The sequence below is a fragment of the Rhamphochromis longiceps genome, linkage group LG9 (assembly GCF_057381845.1).
Source record: "Rhamphochromis longiceps isolate RC_006_pf linkage group LG9, R_longiceps_female_GT1.1, whole genome shotgun sequence".
NCBI classification, from domain to species: Eukaryota; Metazoa; Chordata; class Actinopteri; order Cichliformes; family Cichlidae; genus Rhamphochromis; species Rhamphochromis longiceps.
Genome location: NC_140565.1, coordinates 27,672,720 through 27,695,505, shown reverse-complemented (window position 1 = coordinate 27,695,505; position 22,786 = coordinate 27,672,720). Strand labels below are relative to the sequence as shown.

Sequence of the window (22,786 nt, the reverse complement as noted above, 5' to 3'; positions counted from 1 at the left end):
AAACATCTAGAATATGTATCACTGTGAGTGTTCAGCAATATTTTTATATAAATATAACTGGTTAAGAACAGATTTGGTAAAATTGAAATATTAGAAAATAAGTGAATGCTTACCTGATGTATTCTCTGTGGTTCAGTGATATCGAACCATAAATCCATGATTTTTAAAAATCATATCCCGGTCTACTATAAATCAGTGACTACTGAACAAATGGGGTGGACCACTGTAAAAGAGGGGTGCGATGGAATTGTCCAAGTAATAATAGCTTTAATTTCCCACTCAACTATAAATCAGTGGCCTTTCAATATAATTTCCTAGTGAACTATAAATCCACCTTTATTAAGTGGGTTAGTATTTTTGCATTGATTCAACATTTATTTAGCATTGAGATTTCAATCTTGACCATAATGATGATTCAGATGAAGAATCAAAATTAATTCAATCTAATCTTGCTATCAGGGATGTAGTACACAAAAAACGGACAAACTGCAAAATGATCTAATATTAGTGATGTGTGTCTCCTCACATAAAAAATAGGCATATTCTTTGTATTCATAATAAAGAAAAAAAGAATCATTTTTGAATCTTTAATAAAATGCAAAATAGAAGTATTTTCCTCCAAACATAATATAAAATCAAATCATTCTGAGGTACATGCAGTGTAGACTAGACAAGAGAACATTTAAGTGAAGAATAACTGATAGAAAATGACTGAGCAAATTTGCAAAACAAACTATCATCTCACATAATTCTGCTTTTTCAAGTCACGCAGGTTTTATTCTCAAATCTTTCCAACGCCTGTAGTTTTTAAATGTGCCATCTGCCTCATCAGCACTTAATGCTCAATGATAATTGCTCAGTATGCTCAAAAAGTACAAATCTTTACCTGTACATGAAAAGCTTTATGTAGTAATCGAGAATTTAAGTAATACAACTGCATCCCAGCCTTTCAGAGATACAAAAGAAGGGTTTACATTCATTACCGGCCATTATTAATTCATTAATTCATTTATTATATACATTTTTTATTTTTTTGTTTCACACATGGTACAGCAGGAATTCATTTCCTATACACAACCTCCCTTTCAATTAAAGTAACACTGTTTCCGAGCATGAAACAGAGTTACTTTAATTGAAAATGTTAATTACTTGACAATTACTTGATCTACTTGACAGTAGATTTATTTGAGTGGAATAACAAATAACATTGGAAAACCTGCCCCATCATTTATCCAAAGTCAGGTAGCGATGTCGTTGTTACCCATTATTTATCTGAAAATATACACTGTCATCATTTCTTTTAGGCTGTTTCATCCAGTCACCTAACTATTACTACAAATTACTGCCTAATGATTGCTAAAGCAAAGGGAGACATATTTTCTTTGTTGGTGACGAGACACTTTTCTTTTCCTTCTTTAGACAATAGTAAATATTGTTAGTGATTTTGCACTTTCTTTTAGTGTAGCCACTCTTTTTATTATTGCAACCGTCATAACAAATGTTCTTTTATATTAACAGTTATTATCTTCCTTAAAACTAACCCAAACTTTTGTGCTTGATGTGCATTTTGAAAACCCATTGACGTCATGGGCATGTTAGATAAAAAACAACTAAATGGATCTTGTTGTTGTTTTAAATTGTTGATATATATTAGACAAAAGCAACTATGAGTGAGTTATTCCTTTAAAATTTCATACTCGGCCTCAGTGGCTAAAGACAAGCAGCTACATGTTTCCAGTAAAACTTCTGTAATCAATTCACAAAAGTCATTACGCTTTACCGTGTTTCATTATAACACAGAATCTGATAAAATAAAAGTTAATCTACAGGGTTTGCTGCATGAAATATGCAGAATGTCAACTGGAGTGTCTGAATAAATTATACATGTAGATGGAGCACAAATAAAATCATCATCACTTTTTTTGTTCTGAAGAATGGCAACAGCACTATTCCTTGCTTAACCCCTGCTTTTTCCCACATTCTGGCTTTCCTTGAAATCGAAACATGACACATTCTTCTCGTCTTTCATTTAAGAATTTACAGCGCTGTTTTTCATATTGTGTGCATCCTTCACAAGCGTTACACAGGGTATTTTACATTATATTTTAGATTCATTAAATACGTTTTTTGAACTTTAAATGGCTTACCTGATGCTTCTCAAAAGCATCTGTAGAGTCTTTTTATGCTTGTGCGCAATTATATATGTATCCTAGGGTCCTATGGAGACTTGTCCTCTTCATTCTGCTCTGCGCATGTCTCTTCCTTATCCCCATAGTCTCATTCATCCATCTTTCATAAGTCCAAAAATTGCCACAGTTACCGTCTATTTCACAACTTGTTGTTTCTCTTTCCTTTCTGTCCTCAGTTTCTCTTTGCTGTTCCAGTAGCAACCTGTTTCTTACACAGGAGCATCATCTCTGGCATCAGATGGCATAGTTTGCAGGTGTGTTTGTGTTTCAGTATGTGCGTGTGCTAAGGTGCATTCAGGAAATCAGAAATTCTGAAATGCAAGGTTTGCCTCTGGGACGTAATAGACACAATTTTGACACACCCCCACAGAGGAGGAGGAGGGAAGTTCTATCTATCTTTCTGTCTATGTCTTTGTCTCTGCGTGACTCTTGGGTAACAGCTGGGAATACAGGATATGGGGTCAGACAGTTCCTGCAAAGAGTATTATCCTTTATCTGGTATGTGTGTGTTTGCATACATGTTTCTATTTGCCAATGCAAAGTGTGTGAGGTGAGCAAAAAATTGAAACAGTCAAAAAATGTATGCTGGGCAGGTTGGCAAACCGGTCAAACATCTCTCTCTCTCACACACACACACACACACACACACACACACACACACACACACACACACACACACACACACACACACACACACACACACACACACACACACACACACAATGATGGCAGGGCTTTGAATTTGAGCACTGGCATCTGGCGTCAGCCGTAAAATGAATCCAAACAAGACAAGAGCAGCCTCGGGGCGACACCGTTATTCAAATCTCAGTGTGTTCTTTCCTGGTCTGCAGTGTGAGGAGGAACCTGCTGTAACACAGCTACCCGTTGACCACAGGAGGGCAATGAAGATATCCACAACTTTATTTTCCACAGTGGATCAAGTGTCAGCTTTTGTTCATTTTTACTGACCGGTAACGAAACAGTATCGGATCAGTGAAGCAGAGCATAACTGCAGCGTGCTGCTGCTCGTCTTCAGTGACGCGGCATTTTTAGGCGAGCTACTTGCAAACGTGAGTGTGAGCACAGACTTCAGGCTTGAGTAAATCTGAATTCCACCAGCAAGCTCTTCTGTTTTCATCTTCTGCTACACTTAATCAATTCCATTTCTTTACCTCTTCAAAGACAACACATGCTCATACCTGGAAGATCACCTGAGCTGCTCAATAATGAGCACGCTTCTGGGCAATGTTTTAGCAAATTTTCAAACTCCAACTCCGCTGCTTTTCTAGGTAGTTGCTGTAATTTGTATTCAGCCAAGGTAATCAATGTTATATCATGGTAAAAATGTACCTTTTATTGTTGGATGCAAACAACCATCAAATAAAACTGTTTGAGAATGAATTTGACGATTAAAAAGAAGGATGCAAGCCTGCAGAAGATAATTCATCATAAAAACTATTTGGGATTTTTGCCTTAACAATTTCATTGTAAATATACTGAACAAACTATTAGAAGCTCCTGACTGCAACAGAGGCATGGATGCACAGAGAAGTCACAAGATGACTTTAACACTGAAGAAAACAAGAACGTTTAATTATTCTCTAGTAATATCAGTGTCTAAGCTGATTTTTGTTGTCTTTATTCCGTGTTAATGAAAGTATTTGGAAGTGTAAGTCATATGGAAAGATGCAAATATGTGTTTTGTGTCTGTATCATGGTATTTGACTGGTCTTGTATTCAAGCTTGCACACCAGTCGAACAAACTTTGCATCATGTTTCTCTCCCACACTCCGGAGAAACTTTGCATGTTGTTCTGCTGAATGTTAGCAGCCCTTTCCTGTAATTTTGCAATCTTAGTGCAAAATTCAATTGTAGTGTCAGCACCATCTGATCTGAATTTGATGTGACATTACACGTTTCACCTTCCACCCACAACATAGCAACTCCACCTTTATGCAAGTGATGAATATCATTGATCATGTGAGGCATCAGAGAGTTCAGTCAACGTCCAAAAACAACATATTTATGCTAAAAATGTTCATAATACTAAGTCAAAAGTCATCTCCTGCCTTGAGGTTAAATTACCTACATCATTCTCTATGTTGGAGGATATATAATGATAATATCATATTCCCGTGTTTGTCTCCAGTAGCAGGCTACAGTCAGCAGTGAGACACACCCATGCTTTGGTCATGAAGCAGAAATATCAAATTGACTTGAGTCTTTATCCTTGCTTCTAGGTTAGTACTTTTTGATTTTACAGGTATTGTTGCAGAGTCAAACTATGCTGATAGCTCCAGCTGGCAAGCTTTTTGTGTGAGAGTCAATAAACGTATGCAAGTTCAGTAAATATGATAGATGCAAACTTCATTTAATCCACATGTTTGACTCTGATCTTTGGCTGTAAAGTTTTGTAATTCTGTCTTGCAAAGTTGCAGCCCTATCATTTTAACTAATCTGCCTATTGAAAAACCAACTTTGTGATGGAAGCCCCTACAGTTTGTGTCTCCAGGCCCATTTTGCACACTCACACATACCCTCACAAGGTGAAGACAATACCAGCCAGTCTACTGCAACAGGCACTGAAGGCACGGAAGATGTTTTATGGCTGATAGCTCGACAACAAAGCTTTGCCCGGAGGCTGGAAGATAAAATTAGGGCAGGGTATACGGTGTCTGAACTGTTCGAGTCTTAGTGAAAGAGTGTGGTGGAAAATCAAATAAACAATGTTAGAAACCTAGTTAACTACAGGACTAATGAATGCTGAAGTTTAATCCTCAGCTCCGCTGTTTTAACAGTGAATTTAACAGCATCACAGGACGGCTCTGTCCAGCATTTTGGTGTGACTGAAAAACCTGAAGTCTTTTAACTGATGTCTCAATAATTTTATATTATAAAACATTTACAGACACCTTGCACTGCTGATTTACTCTACATAGGTGCTACCTGCAGCCCATTATTTTATACCTAACACAAAACTCCACAGCTCCTACACTGGCCTACTTTACTTGTGAAACTAAGCAGCAACAGCAGCAGCAGTAAACTGCATTTGGACTGACAGCACAAGTGAGCGTAGGAGGTGTTGGCGACCTAATAGAGCCCAGTGTGTTTCTACCCTGAGGGCTCAGTCTTAAAGTTAAATCAACATGCTGTGAGTTTTGTTTTATTTCAGCAGCTTTTAAACACTATACAGTTTATTATTTTTTATTTCAGTATTAGGGCGGCATCAAAGACACACCGTTTTCTAAGAAAAAGCAGTTCACATTTTTCTGGTATTTCAACCGAGCAAGCAGCACATCAGCACACTTTCAGCATTGATTATTTTTAGAAGGAACACCATCCAGCTCTGTGTGTAAGTGGGACGTTTTACAAAAGATGACGCAGGCATCACAGCTAATGATCCCTCCAGCTTGCGCTCTTGCGAAGGCCAATTGGCAGTGTTCACAGGTGGGAAGCTGGGTTTCGTTGTCTTACTGATGGCTGTGGCACCTGCACAGAGCCTTAACAATACTTTCATTCAAGCAATTATCAGAGAGGATCACGCTTTAACAATAGCAGGTACTCCTACACCCAGAAGTTCAGCTACATCTGTGACTTAAGGAGTAAAACACAAAGAGGCCGTTTCCCTTCAGGAAGGGGGGTTAACAGGATAGAATAATGCTTTGATCCAAACTTGTCAGAAAACACCAGATGAGCATTAGTTTAGGTGCTGACTAAATTCTTCATCCCCAAGGGATCGAGCACATGAAGTAAGTAAAGTTTGTTTCGAGGATTTATTCAGTTCTATTTCATTTAATTTATTCAGCAACAACAGCCACCTCAAGGGGCTTTATATAGTATGGTAACGACGGTACAATAGAGCAAGATTACAGGAAGCTTGAGGATTTTGTCTGTGCACATTTGATAGCTGGCTGACTAATGCTTTCTGACATTTTCTGACAATAGATGCTTCTTGATGACTACTTAATGTCATTGCCGGTGTCTCAATTGCATAATTGTAATAAAAAGAGAGCAAAATGATTGGTATTGGATTTGACCTTTCAAGATATACACTTTTACACTCTGAGCCGCCACTTGATGACAGCTTTACAAAAAAAAAGTCAGTATTATGAACTTTTATCTATTCATTTGTCATCAGTTTCAAAGCCCTATTAAAATTCCTTTTGCCCAAATGTAAAATTTTTGACCCATTTACTGTAGACCTATTATGCTTTGTCTTTTAATAAACAATATATGCATACTACACATACTACTAATATACATTCATGTGAAAAGAAAAGGTTTGCAGTCTTGTGAAAAACCTTGTGATTCAATAGGAAGCATAGGAATTTAGAGGGTAATGTGCAGCCAGGGGCTGGTAATCAAATATACTTCAATGACTGATCATCATGTGGAACAATGTTCTTTGAGCAGATAACACCAAAGCAAAGCTTTTTAGTCATAATTCACACTGCCACATTTGGCAACTGGAAAAAAAGACTTAACAAGTATGACTTGTTCAGAAATGTTGGCAAAAGAAAGTCTCTTCTCTCTACAAAGAACATAACAGCATCTGAACAAATCACAAGATTTCTGGAACTACTGTATGGCTTTTGAGACAGACACGACCAAAAAAGAGATGATAAGCCACAATTCACACTTCCATGTTTTGAGAAAGCCAAACACAACATATCAGCACAAACACCTCTTACCAACTGTCAAGCACAGTAGTGGAGTGGTGATGGTTTGGGTTTGTTTTGCAGTCACTCAGTCAACCATGAACTGTCTATACCAAAGTATTCTACTACTTCCACTTCAGGCTTGAGGACAATGGTCCCAAACACAGCAGTAAATCTACAACAACAGAATCATCCAGACTTTAAACTGATTGTAAAGCTGTGTTGGGACCATAAGAGAGCTGTGCTTAAACAAATACCTGCAAGCTTCAATGAACTGAAGCAACATTGTAAAGAAAAGTGGGCCACAATTCCTCCATAACAATGTCAGAGACTGATAAAGTCATACAAAAAACAATTGATTGATGACTGCATATTAAAACCCTTTTTTCACATGACTATATATGTTATACTGTTACAATGGTTGATGCTTAAGTTAAACAAGGCCAAACTCTAAAATAATGAGGTCAGTGTACAAGTGATCCTGATGTGCCACAAGCTCTGTCTTCAGCTGCTCTAAATAGTGTTTCAGACTTTCATTTAAACTCCTTGATCTGTATCATGTCAGTAATCTTGGAGATCCTTCATATGGTTACCCCAGTAACCACTGTTGGGTGTAATGTATTACAAAGTAATGTGATACTGTAATCACATTACGTCTTTCAATAACACACTAATGCAGCGTGTTACTGTACCAAATTCCGTAATTCACTAACCTGCAGTACCAACAGAGGGAGATGTTTTATTTCAAGCCAACATTAAAATAATCACAGGAAAGCGCTTAAAGAGACATTGCATTCAGTTCATCATAAACACATTTACATGTAAACACATTTTAGCCACCTAGCTTAATTGTTTGTGACATAGAACAACGCTGGATTGTACTACTTTAAATATATTATCTTCCTCTTCTGGTACTGCAACTTCTGCATGATTGTCCATTTCATGCTTTGAAGGGGCAAAGCGTGAAATGGACATAGTGGACCAGTGTGTCTATTACATGCTTTGTCATGATATAGGGTTGGTCAAGTATTGAAGTAACATACTGCATTACTTTTAATACATAATTTCTCTTGAGTAATGACCACGACATTGTGGGCTTACAGCTCCACACGGGCAGCCAGTCAAAAGAACGTTGACTTAAATGGAAGGGGATCATACCCAAAATGGCGTGTTGTAGATAAGGGTTGTACAGAGAGGCTGCATTAAAACCCAGAATAAGATAAAATTATTTTGAAAAAGTAGATCATGTGAAGCTACACCAGCAGGAATAGAATTAGAAATTTTGAGCTGAAAATGAACAAATTAGAGTAAAAAAAAAGAAGAAGAAAAAACTCCCATACAAGGGGACTTTTGTTAAATGCTAATATTTCCACAAGATGATATATTACAAATCACAATGCTAAGATCTTGATTTTTTTATTTTGTCTTTATTTTTCCAGCAATAAAGTAGAAATACTCGAGTCATACAGATGATTGCCTCATGTCACTGTAGTTGTGCAACTTGATATGGTGAACAGACAGCAGTAGCCAAACAAAGTGACTGAATCTAAAGCAAGTTTTGGTGAAAAGTGTGGCACTTCCTCTGTGATTACATCACAACCTGGATTAAATTTAATGTCTCATTAGCTTTTTAGGAAACACCTCATTCACATGCCACACAGCACTAGCAACAAGCAGGTAACATGTGCACTAGAAACCTGTCTTCCTCTCTTCTCATCCCATGCTCAGACGGTGGTGATCTGGTCGACAACTCTGGTGCTGTCATTCATTTCAACACACTCCACCTCCTGTCTCTGTCCTTCCCCTCCAGGTCCATGGCCCCGGCTCTTGGAGGGGGGCAGGAAGGTGAGGAGTGTGGGCAGGAAAGCCAACGTGTGCAGGGCCGAGCAAGCGGCCGTCAGGGTGAGGCAGCGAAATAGTGTGCGTGTGAGGTTGGAGCGTATGGAGCCAACGGGTACCAGGGCAGCACCGTAACAGATGAGCGTCTGTAAAGAGGGAACACCGTGTCTCTCCAGTGCCACTCTCACCCAGCGAGTCCTGCTTTCACCCCGACCTGCAGCAAAGCCACAGAGGAGGGGGCCGCTGCAGTCTGCTGAGTGCCCCAAAGCTGAAATCAAACATAGCACAGACATGCAATCCAGCTCTACACCCCATAAGGTCATGAAGCCCAGGACGCCAAACTGGACAGAGAGCAGTGTGAGGCCCAGCCACACAGACACCAGGGGCTCCACAACAGCCAGAGAGGAGAGACCCAACAGGAAAAGCACCGCCAGCAGTGAGTGTCTAAGTGGGGAGCTGACTGCTGCAGCATAGCGGTCCAGGTAGACGAAAGAAGGGTTGAAGATTAAGAAGCGGACTCGTGAGGTCAGTGACAGGCGTCGCAGCGTGTCCAGCAGCACTGACATCTCTTCGCGCTTGTTCTCCGTTGTTTTGGCAACCAAGAAGATGCGAGAAGCTGCCACATCAGGCTCTTCGCCCTGGCCGCGCTCTGCAAATATAATGTCATCTGCAAAGTGAGCAAACTGCGGCTCACGGAGAAAGGCGTGGCGCAGTGTGCGGGTGAAATTTTCCCGCGGCTGGCTGGTGGACTGGTTGCGATCTGACAGGTAGTTCAGGTAAGCTTCCAGCCAGCTTATTCTCTGGAAGCCTTTGGCATATTCCAGCAGATCCCGCTGCACTGAGGCATTCCAGTAAGGGGCACTTTCATAAATGTAGAATCCAATCACAGGAGAGTATGAGCTGAAGTAACGCTGCTGGGCTCGGGTGTACAATACTGTTGCGGTGTCCATTGCAACCAGTGCGCTAGGGTCAGAACCCTGGGTCACCTGTTGACGACACAAACATTTTTATTACATGCCACAAATAAAGACTTTATAATTCTGTAAAAGAGAAATCACCAGGTGTCTCACCTGTAGGAATCCCATCAATCCAAAAGAGATGTAAACCAGATACAGCAGAACCACAAAGGGTTTAACATAAGTGTTAGTGATCCAGTCTCCATAGCAACGTCGCACACAGCCCAACAAAAGGTGGGAGTCCTGAGGATGAGGGTCCGTGCTTGCTGTGGAATGTGGGTGAGGGTGTGGGTGTGGGTGAGTGGAGTTAGCAACATGAGCATGTCCACGAACAGCGGGGTTGTTAGTTGTATGCGGGTGAGGGTGTGTGTGCGTGTGAGTAAGGTCAGGGTTTGGTGTGTGAGTGTGACCAATCCCTTGTGGAGGATTCGTCACTTGGGTCTCCTCCTGGTAACGAGTGTACATTAAACACCTGTACCAAGCCGGTTTAGAGTCCAGACGGTCTGGTTTGGGGACTCGCCGGCAGAAGCAGCCATGTCTGTACCCGGTCTCCAGGTAGCCTGTAAACACCAGACAGGAACTGTAGAAGGACAACATGTAAACATAGCTGATGGTAACGGCCAGAGCAGCAGTGCGGCAGAAGAGCCGGACGGCTTCCATGTTGGTGAGCGGGGAGGCGGCCAGGCCCAAGGTCATCAGGTGGATCATGGTGGAGCCAGAGAAACGCAACATAACATCCTCGAAGACGCTTGCAACACGCTCTTTCACATGCTGGTCCTCACGGGTTCGTCTCCACGATGACAGCATCTCGAAGGAGCCGAAGAGCCCATGACCTGAGGACAAATAGAACAGCAATGAGAATGAATCTTGTATTAGACCAACAAATTTAAAAGAGATTGTAACAGTATCACACTTATTTAGCCAAAAAAAATTACTTTAGCAGAACTTTGTTATTTCTGCTCTATTTGGCTTGTTTCTTATATAGAAACTAGAGAGTAAAACTTTAAATACTGTCAATGACTAAAAACAGTAGTCAGGTATAAACATACAGAAAAAGAAAAGAGATGAGTAAAGAAATATTCAGTGAATCACAGGAAACTGGTAGCTGGTTCCAAAGCTGGCCAGGAAGCTGAAGGCTATGCCTCACTTTTTCTACATTTAAATACCCCAAGAACCACAAGTAAGCCTCCAATCTGATTAGACTGAGACAATTGCAGATAAAAAGCAAATCTGAAAATTAAGAATAAATAATATGTTTTGGTTTTTTTGGGTTTTTTATCTAAATTACACAAATTAGATTCTAATTATTTATTTTAAATAAATTAACTATTTTAGTTTAATTATTTATTTTATTCATTTGCTGCAAATGATGTCTCTTGACTTATCTGAAGAACCTTCACAGTTCACCAGAAGATACTTAGCTCTCTGTTTTCCAAACTCCAACCTCTTTGTTTTTAATTCATGGTTCCCTTAGCAGAAAACCAAGGTAATTTATTGGGATGCAAGACATCACCTGTATTAAAGACAAATATTTTCTTGTAACTAGGCTTAAAATTAAAGCTCCTCTCTTCTTTACAAGGGGTCAAAACTATATAAGAACCTCCCAGGGATTTGTGTCTCCTCCCAATCTCAAACTGGGGATCTTTCAGCCTTGTTGCTTCAGTTTATTCATTTCATCAAATCCCAGTGTTGCACAAGGTAGTGCAATAGTGCTTCTGAATATTCCCTCTTTGTATGAGGTCACACCAAAATCCCATTTGAAGTGGAGATACATGAAATGACAGATGTAAGACACTGTGAAAATGCCATTTTCTTTTGATTGTAACATGCCCAACGTGAGAAATACCAGAAGCGCCATTGCTCCTGCAGTAGCAACAATAAAGAGACCAATAGTCTTAAAACAACAGCACAATTTTCACATGATAAGTGAAAGGAATGAATCATTGTCGATTCAATAAAGCAAATTAGTGCCCATTTCCATGAATTTGTGCTTGTCCAGTCTCACGTGCTGCGCATACACATTGATTTAGGTGCAGCAGATGGTTTTTAAGGGTTTTTTTCCTTCTGTGGTTGCCATAGCATCCGTGAGTCACCAGTAACACATGTACACCCCACCGCTACCACCATCACCCCCCTCTCCAGTGACCTCAGCATGGCGAAACACTTAACACCTAAGCAGAGGCGCATTGTACCGACACTTGAGGCGTGGGCATGGAGTACAGAGAAAGTCTGCAGATCTGCGACTTGTGAGAGGGAATTAGACAGAGGATGACGGAGAAAAGAGGTGCAGAGGTTAATGTTGCAGAGACAAGATGAGAGCAAAAAAGAGAGGCTGGAGACAGCACTTGTGCAAGGATATTTACCAGCAGGAGACAGGCACACAAGCAGACACACTCACATATATAGAAGCACTTAGAGGAACATAGAAGGATGTTTCTTTTTCCTGAAACTATGTCTGCCCTTGATACGACTACTGTGTTGCAAAATGGTTTTTTTTTTCAGATATTGAAAAGTCTTTGTCAGTTTGTTAACTATGGCAAAAATGGAGCAAACAGGCAGAAGAAAATAAAAAATCTTAACAAGCGATCTTAACAAGTGAAGTATTGCTGCTGATGATCCTTGGGGGATATAATGTATGTATGTAGAGTTGTGTTTGGAAGTTTACTTACACTCATCATAGTCACGAATGTCATGTTGATTTTCAAATCCTAAGAATTAAAACATGAGAATTGGTTGCATAATTTTGGGTTGGTGTTGGATTTTCTCTAATCCACGCAGGGTAAAAAGTATGCATACAGGCTCAGATATATGCATGCACGTTTTAATCTTTAAATAAGTGTTACTGCAGATTCTTCAGTGTCTTTTAACCTTGTTTTAGCCAAAGCTTATTAACTTCTCATTAGTGATTATGATTTACCACAACTGGTAGTTTCTCTTTGTCAGCATGATGAATGATTTGACCAATAGTCAAAACAATAGGGAAGTCCAAGGATCTCAGTGAAGATCTAAGAAGGAGAACTGTAGATCTGCATAAATTGCCACGGTCCCTTTGAGACATGGAGGAACAACTGAAGATTTCAAAATAATCAGCTCCAGCAATTGTAGGTAACGACAAGTTAGTTGGATTCACTTCAGGAACAATCAGGAACCACCAAGACTCAAGCCTGCCATGGCTGCTGGACATCTGTGTCACTGACCACAGTGAAGCACGTTGTCACGCTCCTGGGACGGTGACCCAATGTTTTCTGTTTTGTATTATTTATCCTTGATTTCATGATTTGTCTTTGCTAGTCTCTCGGTTTTGGTTTCTGTCTCAAGTATTCCTAGCTCCTTAGTTCTTTAGTCTTTTCTATGGTAAGTGGTATGTCATCCAGATATGGGTCAGGGCTGGCGCAGATGCCACTGTTTATGTGATAGCATGCCACATCTGGCCAATTGTGGTTTGGTTTATGTGGCCCAGGCTCATAGAAAACAGGTCTTCCCCGGATCCGGCATCAAGCTGGCACTTCTGACTGACTGGTGTCATGGCAGGGTGTATGTCAACCAGATGTGGGCCAGGTCTGTAAATGATGGCACTATTTATGTTCCTATTCTCCTATTTTAGTTAGAAGATCCAAATGCTATGTTAAAATACTATACTGCTATGGTAGCCAATGTTTCAAATGCAGGCTTGACAGGTTTGTGAGTGTACACATTTTGATCCCTGGCTCCTCCAGTCTGAATGAATGTAGTTAGGAAGCACTCAGTTTAGAGAAAGTGTGTGATTGAGTGAATGTGGCATGTTGTATAGAGCACTTCAAGTAATCCGGGAGAGTAGAAAAGTGCTATATAAGAATCAGTCCATTCACTGTCTGAACAGAGTTTCATCATGTTACTTTTGCACTGTTATGTTCCGGCACACGTTGTTATTACATGGCTTGATTAAGGTACACATTAGGCTGACATCTGGGGCCAGAGCTGAAACTGTTCTGGGCCAGCACAGGGCCAGCAGTGTGTCTGCAACTGGCCCGTGGCTGCACATGGCTCACATACCGCAAAAAATGATGGCCCTTTGGCCAGATCAGGTTTGCAGAGAACCACCAGTGTGTCTGCAACTGGCCTTGTGCTGCCCCATGTGTGGATTACATCTGGCAAACCTGATCTGGGCCACCAAAGGGCTGTCTTTTTTTGCGGTATGTGGGCCATGTGTAAGCACGTTGTGTGGGCCAGATCCGGGCCATACCAATTTTGGCATGTGGGTAGGTTCTGGTTCTGTGTATTTTAGTCCTGTCTTTCCCTGCTTGTTGTCACGTTGTACCCTCTAGAGTCTGTGTTTCCTTGCTTCTAGTTTTATGTTTTGTTTCCTGCATTTGGTGTTCATGTTTTTCCAGCAAATAAAGCTGCATTTGGGTCCTTCCTCCTGGCTGCCACAAAGTGAACCATGACACAACTTTTACATCACCATGGACTAAGAGGTTACCAAAAAGGAAGAAGCCCTTGCTCCAAAATGTAAACCTTCAACCTCAACTAAAATTTTCAGCCGCCTATATGGACAAGCCAAATGTTTTATAGTCAAATGAGACATACAGTGGAGCACCCCTGATAATTTTCATGATTTTCTTTCATAAATCATTGGTTGTTTGGATTAGCAATTTCATTTAAATATATCATATAGCAGATAAACACAATGATATTTGAGAAGTGAAATGAAATTTATAGGATTTACAGAAAGTGTGCAATAGTTACTTAAACTAAATTAGGCAGGTGCATAAATTTGGGCACCCCAACAGAAAAATGACATCAACATTTAGTAGATCCTCCTTTTCAGAAGTAACAGCCTCCAAACACTTCCTATAGCTTCCAATGAGAGTCTGGATTCTGGTTGAAGGTGTTTTGGACCTTTCGTCTTTACAAAACATCTCCAGTTCAGTCAGGTTTGATGGTTTCCAAGCATGGACAGTCCGCTTTAAGTTACATCATAGATTTTCAATAATATTCAAGTCTGGGGACTGAGATGGCCATTCCAGAACGTTGTACTTGTTCCTCTGCATGAAGGCCTAAGTAGATTTTGAGCAGTGTTTAGGGTCATTGTCTTGTTGAAATATCCAGCCCCGGCCCAACTTCAACTTTGTGACTGATTCTTGAGCATTGTTCTCAAGAATCTGCTGATACTGACTGGAATCCATGCAACCCTCAACTTTAACAAGATCAATTTTAGTTTCATTAGTCCACAGCACCTTATTCCAAAATTAAGCTTGCTTGTCCAAATGTGCTTTAGCATACCTCAAACAACTCTGTTTGTGGCATGTGCACGGAAATGGCTTCTTCTGCATTACTCTCCCATTCAGCATCTCCTTGTGCAAAGTGCGCTTAATAGTTGAATGATGCACAGCGACACCATCTGCAGTAAGATGATGTTGCAGGTCTTTGGAGCTGGTCTGTGGGTTGACTATGATTGTTCTCACCATCCTTTGCCTCTGCTTATCTAAGATTTTCCTTGATCTGTCTTAACTAGAACTGTGCCTGTGGTCTTCCATTTCCTCAATATGTTCCTCACAGTGGAAACTGACAGCTGAAATCTCTGAGATCACTTTTTCTATACTTCCCCAAAACCATGATGTTAAACAATCTTTGTTTTCAGGTGTTTGAGAGTTGTTTTGAGGCTCCCATGTAGCCACTCTTGAGAGAAGACGCAAAGAGGAGAAAAACTTGCAAATGGCCACCCTAAATACCCTTTGTCATGACTGGATTCACCTGTGTATGTAGGTCAAGGGTCAATGAACTTACCAAACAAATTTTATGTTCCAAAAATTGGTGCTAAAGGTATTCTAATCAATAAAACCACAAGGGTGCCCAAATTTATACACCTGCCTAATTTAGCTTAAGTAACTATTGCACACTTTCTGTGCTTCATTTCACTTCTCAAATATCATTGTGTTCATCTGCTACATGATATATTTAACCCTTTAAGACCTACCATAGAACCAAGTCTGCCAGAGCTTATCTTTATATTTTTACATGCTGTAGTGCCATTTTTGGGAGCATTTCAAGTTGCTATACATCAATACAACCGTTATAGCCCAAACTTTAATAATATGTATGCATTAAGTGCATAATAACTACACAAATTGCAAAAAAGTGCAATAAACTACCAAAAAATTTAAAATCATTTTTGGGTTTTATATATATATATATATAAAAAACACCCAGCACGCCCCTGCGGGCGGTTTATCCTTCAAGCTCGGGTCCTCTACCAGAGGCCTGGGAGCTTGAGGGTCCTGCGCAGTATCTTAGCTGTTCCCAGGACTGCGCTCTTCTGGACAGAGATCTCCGATGTTATTCCCGGGATCTGCTGGAGCCACTCGCCTAGCTTGGGAGTCACCGCACCTAGTGCTCCGATTACCACGGGGACCACCGTTACCTTCACCCTCCACATCCTCTCGAGCTCTTCTCTGAGCCCTTGGTATTTCTCCAGCTTCTCGTGTTCCTTCTTCCTGATATTGCTGTCATTCGGAACCGCTACATCGATCACTACGGCCGTCTTCTTCTGTTTGTCTACCACCACTATGTCCGGTTGGTTAGCCACCACCATTTTGTCCGTCTGTATCTGGAAGTCCCACAGGATCTTAGCTCGGTCATTCTCCACCACCCTTGGGGGCATCTCCCATTTTGACCTCGGGACTTCTAGGTTATACTCGGCACAGATGTTCCTGTACACTATGCCGGCCACTTGGTTATGGCGTTCCATGTATGCCTTGCCTGCTAGCATCTTGCACCCTGCTGTTATGTGCTGGATTGTCTCTGGGGCATCTTTACACAGCCTGCACCTGGGGTCTTGCCTGGTGTGATAGACCCCAGCCTCTATGGATCTTGTACTCAGAGCTTGTTCTTGTGCTGCCATGATTAGTGCCTCTGTGCTGTCTTTCAGTCCAGCTTTGTCCAGCCACTGGTAGGATTTCTGGATATCAGCCACCTCCTCTATCTGCCGGTGGTACATACCGTGCAGGGGCCTGTCCTTCCATGATGGTTCCTCGTCTCCCTCCTCTTTCTTGGGTTTCTGCTGCCTGAGGTATTCACTGAGCACTCGGTCAGTTGGGGCCATCTTCCCAATGTATTCTTGGATGTTCCTTGTCTCATCCTGGACTGTGGTGCTGACACTCACCAGTCCCCGGCCCCCTTCCTTCCGCTTAGCGTACAGCCTCAGGGTGCTGGACTTGGGGTGAAACCCTCCATGCATGGTCAGGAGCTTTCTTGTCTTTATGTCAGTGGCTTCTATCTCCTCCTTTGGCCAGCCTATTACCCCAGCAGGGTACCTGATCACGGGCAGGGCGTATGTGTTGATGGCCACCCATCAACACATACACATATATATATATATATATATATATATATATATATATATATATATATATATATATATATATATATTTCTAGTTAGAGAATTTTAAGAGGTTTATCCCTCAAAACTATAAACACAAAAAAGGTGCACAAAATATTTTCCAACAACAGGAAATTTATTTTGAGTGTCTTCATAGTTTTATTTTTGAGATACACCAATTTTTATATACTGCAGGAAAAACGGAAAAGAAAATTATAATGCAAATTTGCAAAAAAAACAGCATTTGCATCAAAATAAACTATTTCCAGCAGTGCAATTTGAGTTCTAAGCATCCCAGAAACGATACAGAAAGTCATAAAGTCAAACATGACTTTTGAAAACACCAGTGTAGGCTTATAAAGCCCCGAAGGTTAAAAAAAAAGAATCACTTCCGGTTCCAAGCAGGTAATGGCGGACATGCAATAGTTCGCGCTGACGTCTGTTCCAACGTAGGAAGTGTTATGAACAGCTGATCAGATCGGCAAAGCGAGTTTCTGGAATATTATGTTTTTGTTGCTGCAAGTGCTTTTTATGCAGTTTTTGCAAAGCTATATGTGGAATGAAACCGTGACCTAGGACAAGCTGATGGCATAACATGTAAGTACAACTCTTCCGGTTTCTTATGCAAAAAAATTACTGCGCAAGCTTACGTGGTTGCAGAGCTACAGGGATTTAAAAATAGTTACGCAAAACGGAGCATGCCCGCTCCGACTGGTTTTAAAGGGGAAAATGAAATTGCTGATCCAACCAACCAATGATTTATGAAGGGAAATCATGAAAATTATCAGGGGTGCCCAAACGTTTGCATACCACCGTAAATTAAGCTATTTGGCCACAATGAAAACAGGAATTCGGAATTATTCGGCGGCATAAAGGTGAGGCTTATAAACCTAAGAGCACTGCTAGCTATTAAGCATGGTGATGGGAGCATCATGTTCTGGGGCTGTTTTGCTGGCAGTGATACTGGTACATTGTAGAATGTGGATGGAATAATGAAGCAGGAGGACTACCTGCAAATTGTTCATATCAACAGCTATATGGTTGAACCTTTGACACAACTGGATGTTCCAACTGGACAATGACCCCAAACACATATCTAAACTGGCTTTGAAATTGATAAATCAAGCTAATGGTAAGCTTCTAAAATTGCCTCCCCCAAAGACAGTTTTTAATAACTGTCTAAATAAATATGTGAAAAAACAAAACCAAAAACAAAGCACCAGAAGCACACAGGCCAAAAACAACAAGGGCACAAAAATCCGAGACCCATCTTCAGGAGGGCGACCACGAACCCGGCAGAACAGGAGCGCATGGCGAAGCGGTTCAGGTGGCCGCCCCGGAGGTCGACAGCGAAACCAAAGAAAATCCAAAAGTTCAGGAGGCCGCCCCGGAGGTCGACAGCAAAACCAAAGAAAATCCAAAAGTTCAGGAGGCCGACCAGGAGGCCAACGGTCCAGCAGTCCAAAACCCATGAGCTCAGGGGGCCGACCCGGAGGTCGAGAGCACAGCAGGTCAGAAGACAAAAGTCCAGGAGGCCGACCCGGAGGTCGAAAACACAGCAGGTCGGAGGTCAAAGGTCCAGGGGGCCGACCCCGACGGCAATGATGTCCAGCTGACGGCCCGGAAAGCGGCCGGCGATCCCGAGGGACAAAACGAGGCTTGGGCGACGGCAACACAACCGCAGAACCAGGCGAGGCCGACACAGAAACAGAGGCCGAAGCCGGACCAGGCGAAGGCGAAACAGGAACAAAAGCCGAAGCCGGCCCAGGCGGAGGCAAAGCAGGAACAAAAGCCGAGGCCGGAACTGACGACAGCGAAACAGGAGTCGAGGCCGAAACCGGACCAGGCGAAACAAAAGCAGAAGCCGGACCAGGCGTAGCAGAGGCCGCAGCCGGACCAGGCGAAACAAAAGCAGAAGCCGGACCAGGCGTAGCAGAGGCCGCAGCCGGACCAGGCGAAGATGACGACTCTGACGAAGCCGGACCAGGCGAAGATGACGACACTGACGAAGCCGGACCAGGCGAAGATGACGACTCTGACGAAGCCGGACCAGGCGAAGACGAAGACACCGAAGCCGGACCAGACGAGGCTGAAGACACGGAAGCCGGACCAGACGAGGCTGAAGACACGGAAGCCGGACCAGACGAGGCTGAAGACGCACAGGCCGGACCAGACGAGGCTGAAGACGCACAGGCCGGACCAGACGAGGCTGAAGACGCACAGGCCGGACCAGACGAGGCTGAAGACGCACAGGCCGGACCAGACGAGGCTGAAGACGCACAGGCCGGACCAGACGAGGCTGAAGACGCACAGGCCGGACCAGACGAGGCTGAAGACGCACAGGCCGGAGCCGCAGCAGACGAAGCACAGGCCGGAGCCGCAGCAGACGAAGCACAGGCCGGAGCCGCAGCAGACGAAGCACAGGCCGGAGCCGCAGCAGACGAAGCACAGGCTGGAACTGGAACAGGCGAAGCACAGGCCGAAGCTGGACCAGGCGAAGCAGAAGCACAGGCTGAAGCTGGAACAGGCGTAGCAGAAGCAGAAGGTGGCTGGACGAGCTCCTCGGGCCCGCCAGCAGACGTGGCATGAGGCTGGAAGGGCTCCTCGGGCCCCCCAGCAGACGTGGCATGAGGCCGGAAAGGCTCCTCGGGCCCCCCAGCAGACGTGGCATGAGGCCGGAAGGGCTCCTCGGGCCCCCCAGCAGACGTGGCATGAGGCCGGAAGGGCTCCTCGGGCCCCCCAGCAGACGTGGCATGAGGCCGGAAGGGCTCCTCGGGCCCCCCAGCAGACGTGGCATGAGGCCGGAAGGGCTCCTCGGGCCTCCCAGCAGACGTGGCATGAGGCCGGAAGGGCTCCTCGGGCCCTCCAGCAAACGTGGCATGAGGCTGGTGTGGTTCTCCTGAACCCCCAGCTGACGTGGCATGAGGCTGGACGGGCACCTCGGGCCCTCCAGCAGACGAAACTTGAAGCCGGCTGGGTTCACCCGAACCCCCAGCAGACGAAACTTGAAGCTGGCTGGGTTCTCCTGAACCTCCAGCAGACGAAGCATGAAGCTGGCTGGGTTCTCCTGAACCTCCAGCAGACGAAGCATGAAGCTGGCTGGATTCTTCTGAACCTCCAGCAAACGAAGCATGAAGCTGGCTGGAGTCTTCTGAACCTCCAGCAGACAAAATGTGAGGCCGGACGGGCTCCTCGGGCCCTCCAGCTAACACTGAAAAAGGCTGCACAAACTGCACCTCCGTCCCCGGCTCCAAAACGGTCTGGTTTGCAGTCCCACAACAGCTTAGCTGAGCCTGATGGCTAGCATTTCCTGTGCAAACAGTCTCTTTGCAGCCGAGCTCATGAACCGGAGAAGCAGTGTCAGTTTCAAAAACCTCCGGAGAAAAAACATGAGGAGCCAAGATATAGTCACTCACTTGTGTTTGTGATACGGAGCGTCGGTGGCACGCACGCCGCTTTTTCTTAGGAGTGGAAGATGGCGGAGCAATGGGTGGAAGTCCCTGATAACTCCGAGGTCCCCCGAGAGCCAGTCGAGTTCCCCGGAAAGAATGCTCGTGCTCCGGAATGAGCCACGGCTTCCACCGGAGCTCCTCCTCCAAGAGAGCGCAGAATATAGACTGGCGCTCGTCGTCGTCCAAGTCTATGGTGTGCGGCGCTTCGTCGCGCTGAACTGTGACAGGAGTATGGCGAAACTGTGATGAGGGCGTGGAAACTGGCGAGCTGAGAGGTGGTGACGCTGTGGCGAATCTCAGCGAACCGACACGAACACACTCAGGTTCCGGAGGCAGCAATGGTGATGACTGATTGTGGGGTTGTTGTGACTGGTGGGTGCTGGAAGCCATTTCCTGACTCGACAGTCCCTGAGCCTGCAGCATCTCCTTTATCCTCGTAAAGGCAGCAACTATGGCAGGTGAGTCCGGGAGCTGGAGAAGGCGGGGATCCCTCTCCATAATAGCTTCAGCAACGTTAATCATTACCAACTTGCTCTTCAAATCAGGCGCTGAAAAGATGCGGTCGAGGATCGCTTGGATCCGAGCAGTCTCCTCCAGACACTCGGTGAGAGCAGAATCCGCTGGGTCCATGACTGGTCGGTTCGTACTGTCACGGCGGGGTGCGCCGATGTGTGTGGAAACAGGACCCAAAAGCAGATGATGACGAGGAATTGTAATGATTAACAGAAAGGTGAACCTTTAATGCGATGACGGCAGGGAAATGAACCAAGAGACCAAAAACAAACAGGCAAAACACTAAGAAACAAAATACTAAATGGTACTGAGACCAAAACCTAAACTATGACTGTGGTGGAAAAATAATAAACAAAGACCATGACTAAGACTAATAATACATAACAGATGAAAACTAGAACTATGACTGAGGTGAGGTAAACAGGCTAAGACCATGACTAAAACTGTGACCCTGGTGAGATAAACAGACGAACCGACAATGGCATGAAGAAAACAAAAGGCTTAAATACAGACATGAGGTGATCAGGGGAAGTGGGGACACATGGGGGAACAGCTGACAGACATAAACCTAATGACAGGACCAGGAGAGAAAGCTAAATACAATGAACAAAGAACACATGACATTGTCAAAATAAAACAGGAAATACTAACAACTAAACATGACAACACAACTCAACAGACCCAACACGTGATGAATAAATACCAAACCCCAAAACATAGAAAACCCAGGAACAATAACCAATAACTGCCTAAACTAAAGGCAAAATAGGAAATAACACAAACTAATAACATATCAAAAAATACAAAGAAAACTCAGAGTGCTGGGTCGGAGACCCAGCCTGTGACACCGACATCATTGTGGAGTAATTTATGCCCACTTTTCTCTGCAACAATGCTTCAGTTTATTCGCTCTGGCAGCTCTCTTAAGGTTCTGCCACAGCTTTTCATTAAGGTTGAGGTCTGGATGTTGAATGGACTACTGCAACACCTTGATTCTTTTCTTTTTCAACTATTCTGCTTGGGATCATTGCCCTGGTGCAGGGGTGGCAAACTCCAGACCTCAAGAGCCGGTGTCCTGCAGGTTTTAGATGTGTCCGTGATCCATCACAGCTGATTTAAATAGCTAAATTACCTCCTCAACATTTCTTGAAGTTCTCCAGAGGCCTGGTAATGAACTAATCGTTTGATTCAGGTGTGTTGACCCAGGGTGATATCTAATACCTGCAGGACACCGGCTCTCAAGGCCTGGACTTTGCCACCCCTGCCCTGGTGCCTGACCAAGTTTGCTCTTGCACTGATGACCTCACATTTGACTCTAGAATTCTCTGGAAAACAGATGAGTTCATGGTCAACTGCAAAACCAGGTCAAATCACCATACTGTGCTTGACAATTGATATGAAGTATTTGTCCTACTTGTACTGTACTGCTTTTTCCCTGCATTTTTGTCTGTAAAATAAACAAAACTTTCAACATAGCTGCAGTTATAGTATGTACAGTAGGCCAATATTGGTCTCTTGTACTCGGTGAAGGCAGGAATGGTGGAGCCAAAGTACAGACTTACGGAGATAAAAAGGTACACTCAACACTGACTTATTGCTAAACACAACAAAATAACAAAACAGACTGGCAGACAGAACACACAGTATGAAACGAGAGAAATAGCAACACAGACCAAGGAAAACGCAGGGTTTAAATACACAGAGGGAGCAATCAGGGAATGGGAGACAGGAGGGAAACACAGCTGGGACAAATCAAGCCTAATGAGGCAAGGGAAGCAAAACTAAAAACACTGACATGTGACACGGACTTTCAAAGTAAAAC

At 43.4% G+C, this 22,786-nt stretch overlaps 2 protein-coding genes across 2 annotated transcripts in view; both read right to left on the bottom strand.

Moving 5' to 3' along the window:
• The window catches only part of adgrg2a (adhesion G protein-coupled receptor G2a), a 37,674-nt gene extending 35,204 nt beyond the window's left edge, over window positions 1-2,470 (bottom strand). The window contains exon 1 of the mRNA XM_085419139.1: window positions 2,148-2,470. Within this exon, the coding sequence (XP_085275265.1) occupies window positions 2,148-2,167 (20 nt within the window). The 5' untranslated portion in view covers window positions 2,168-2,470. The remainder of the gene's footprint in view (window positions 1-2,147) is intronic.
• A 4,332-nt stretch (window positions 2,471-6,802) lies between these two features.
• ptchd1 (patched domain containing 1) overlaps window positions 6,803-22,786 on the bottom strand; it is a 29,005-nt gene continuing 13,021 nt past the window's right edge. The window contains exons 4-5 of the mRNA XM_085419138.1: window positions 9,757-10,475; window positions 6,803-9,672 (exon numbers count right to left, since the gene is read on the bottom strand). Of these exons, the coding sequence (XP_085275264.1) occupies window positions 8,572-9,672; window positions 9,757-10,475 (1,820 nt within the window). The 3' untranslated portion in view covers window positions 6,803-8,571. The remainder of the gene's footprint in view (window positions 9,673-9,756; window positions 10,476-22,786) is intronic.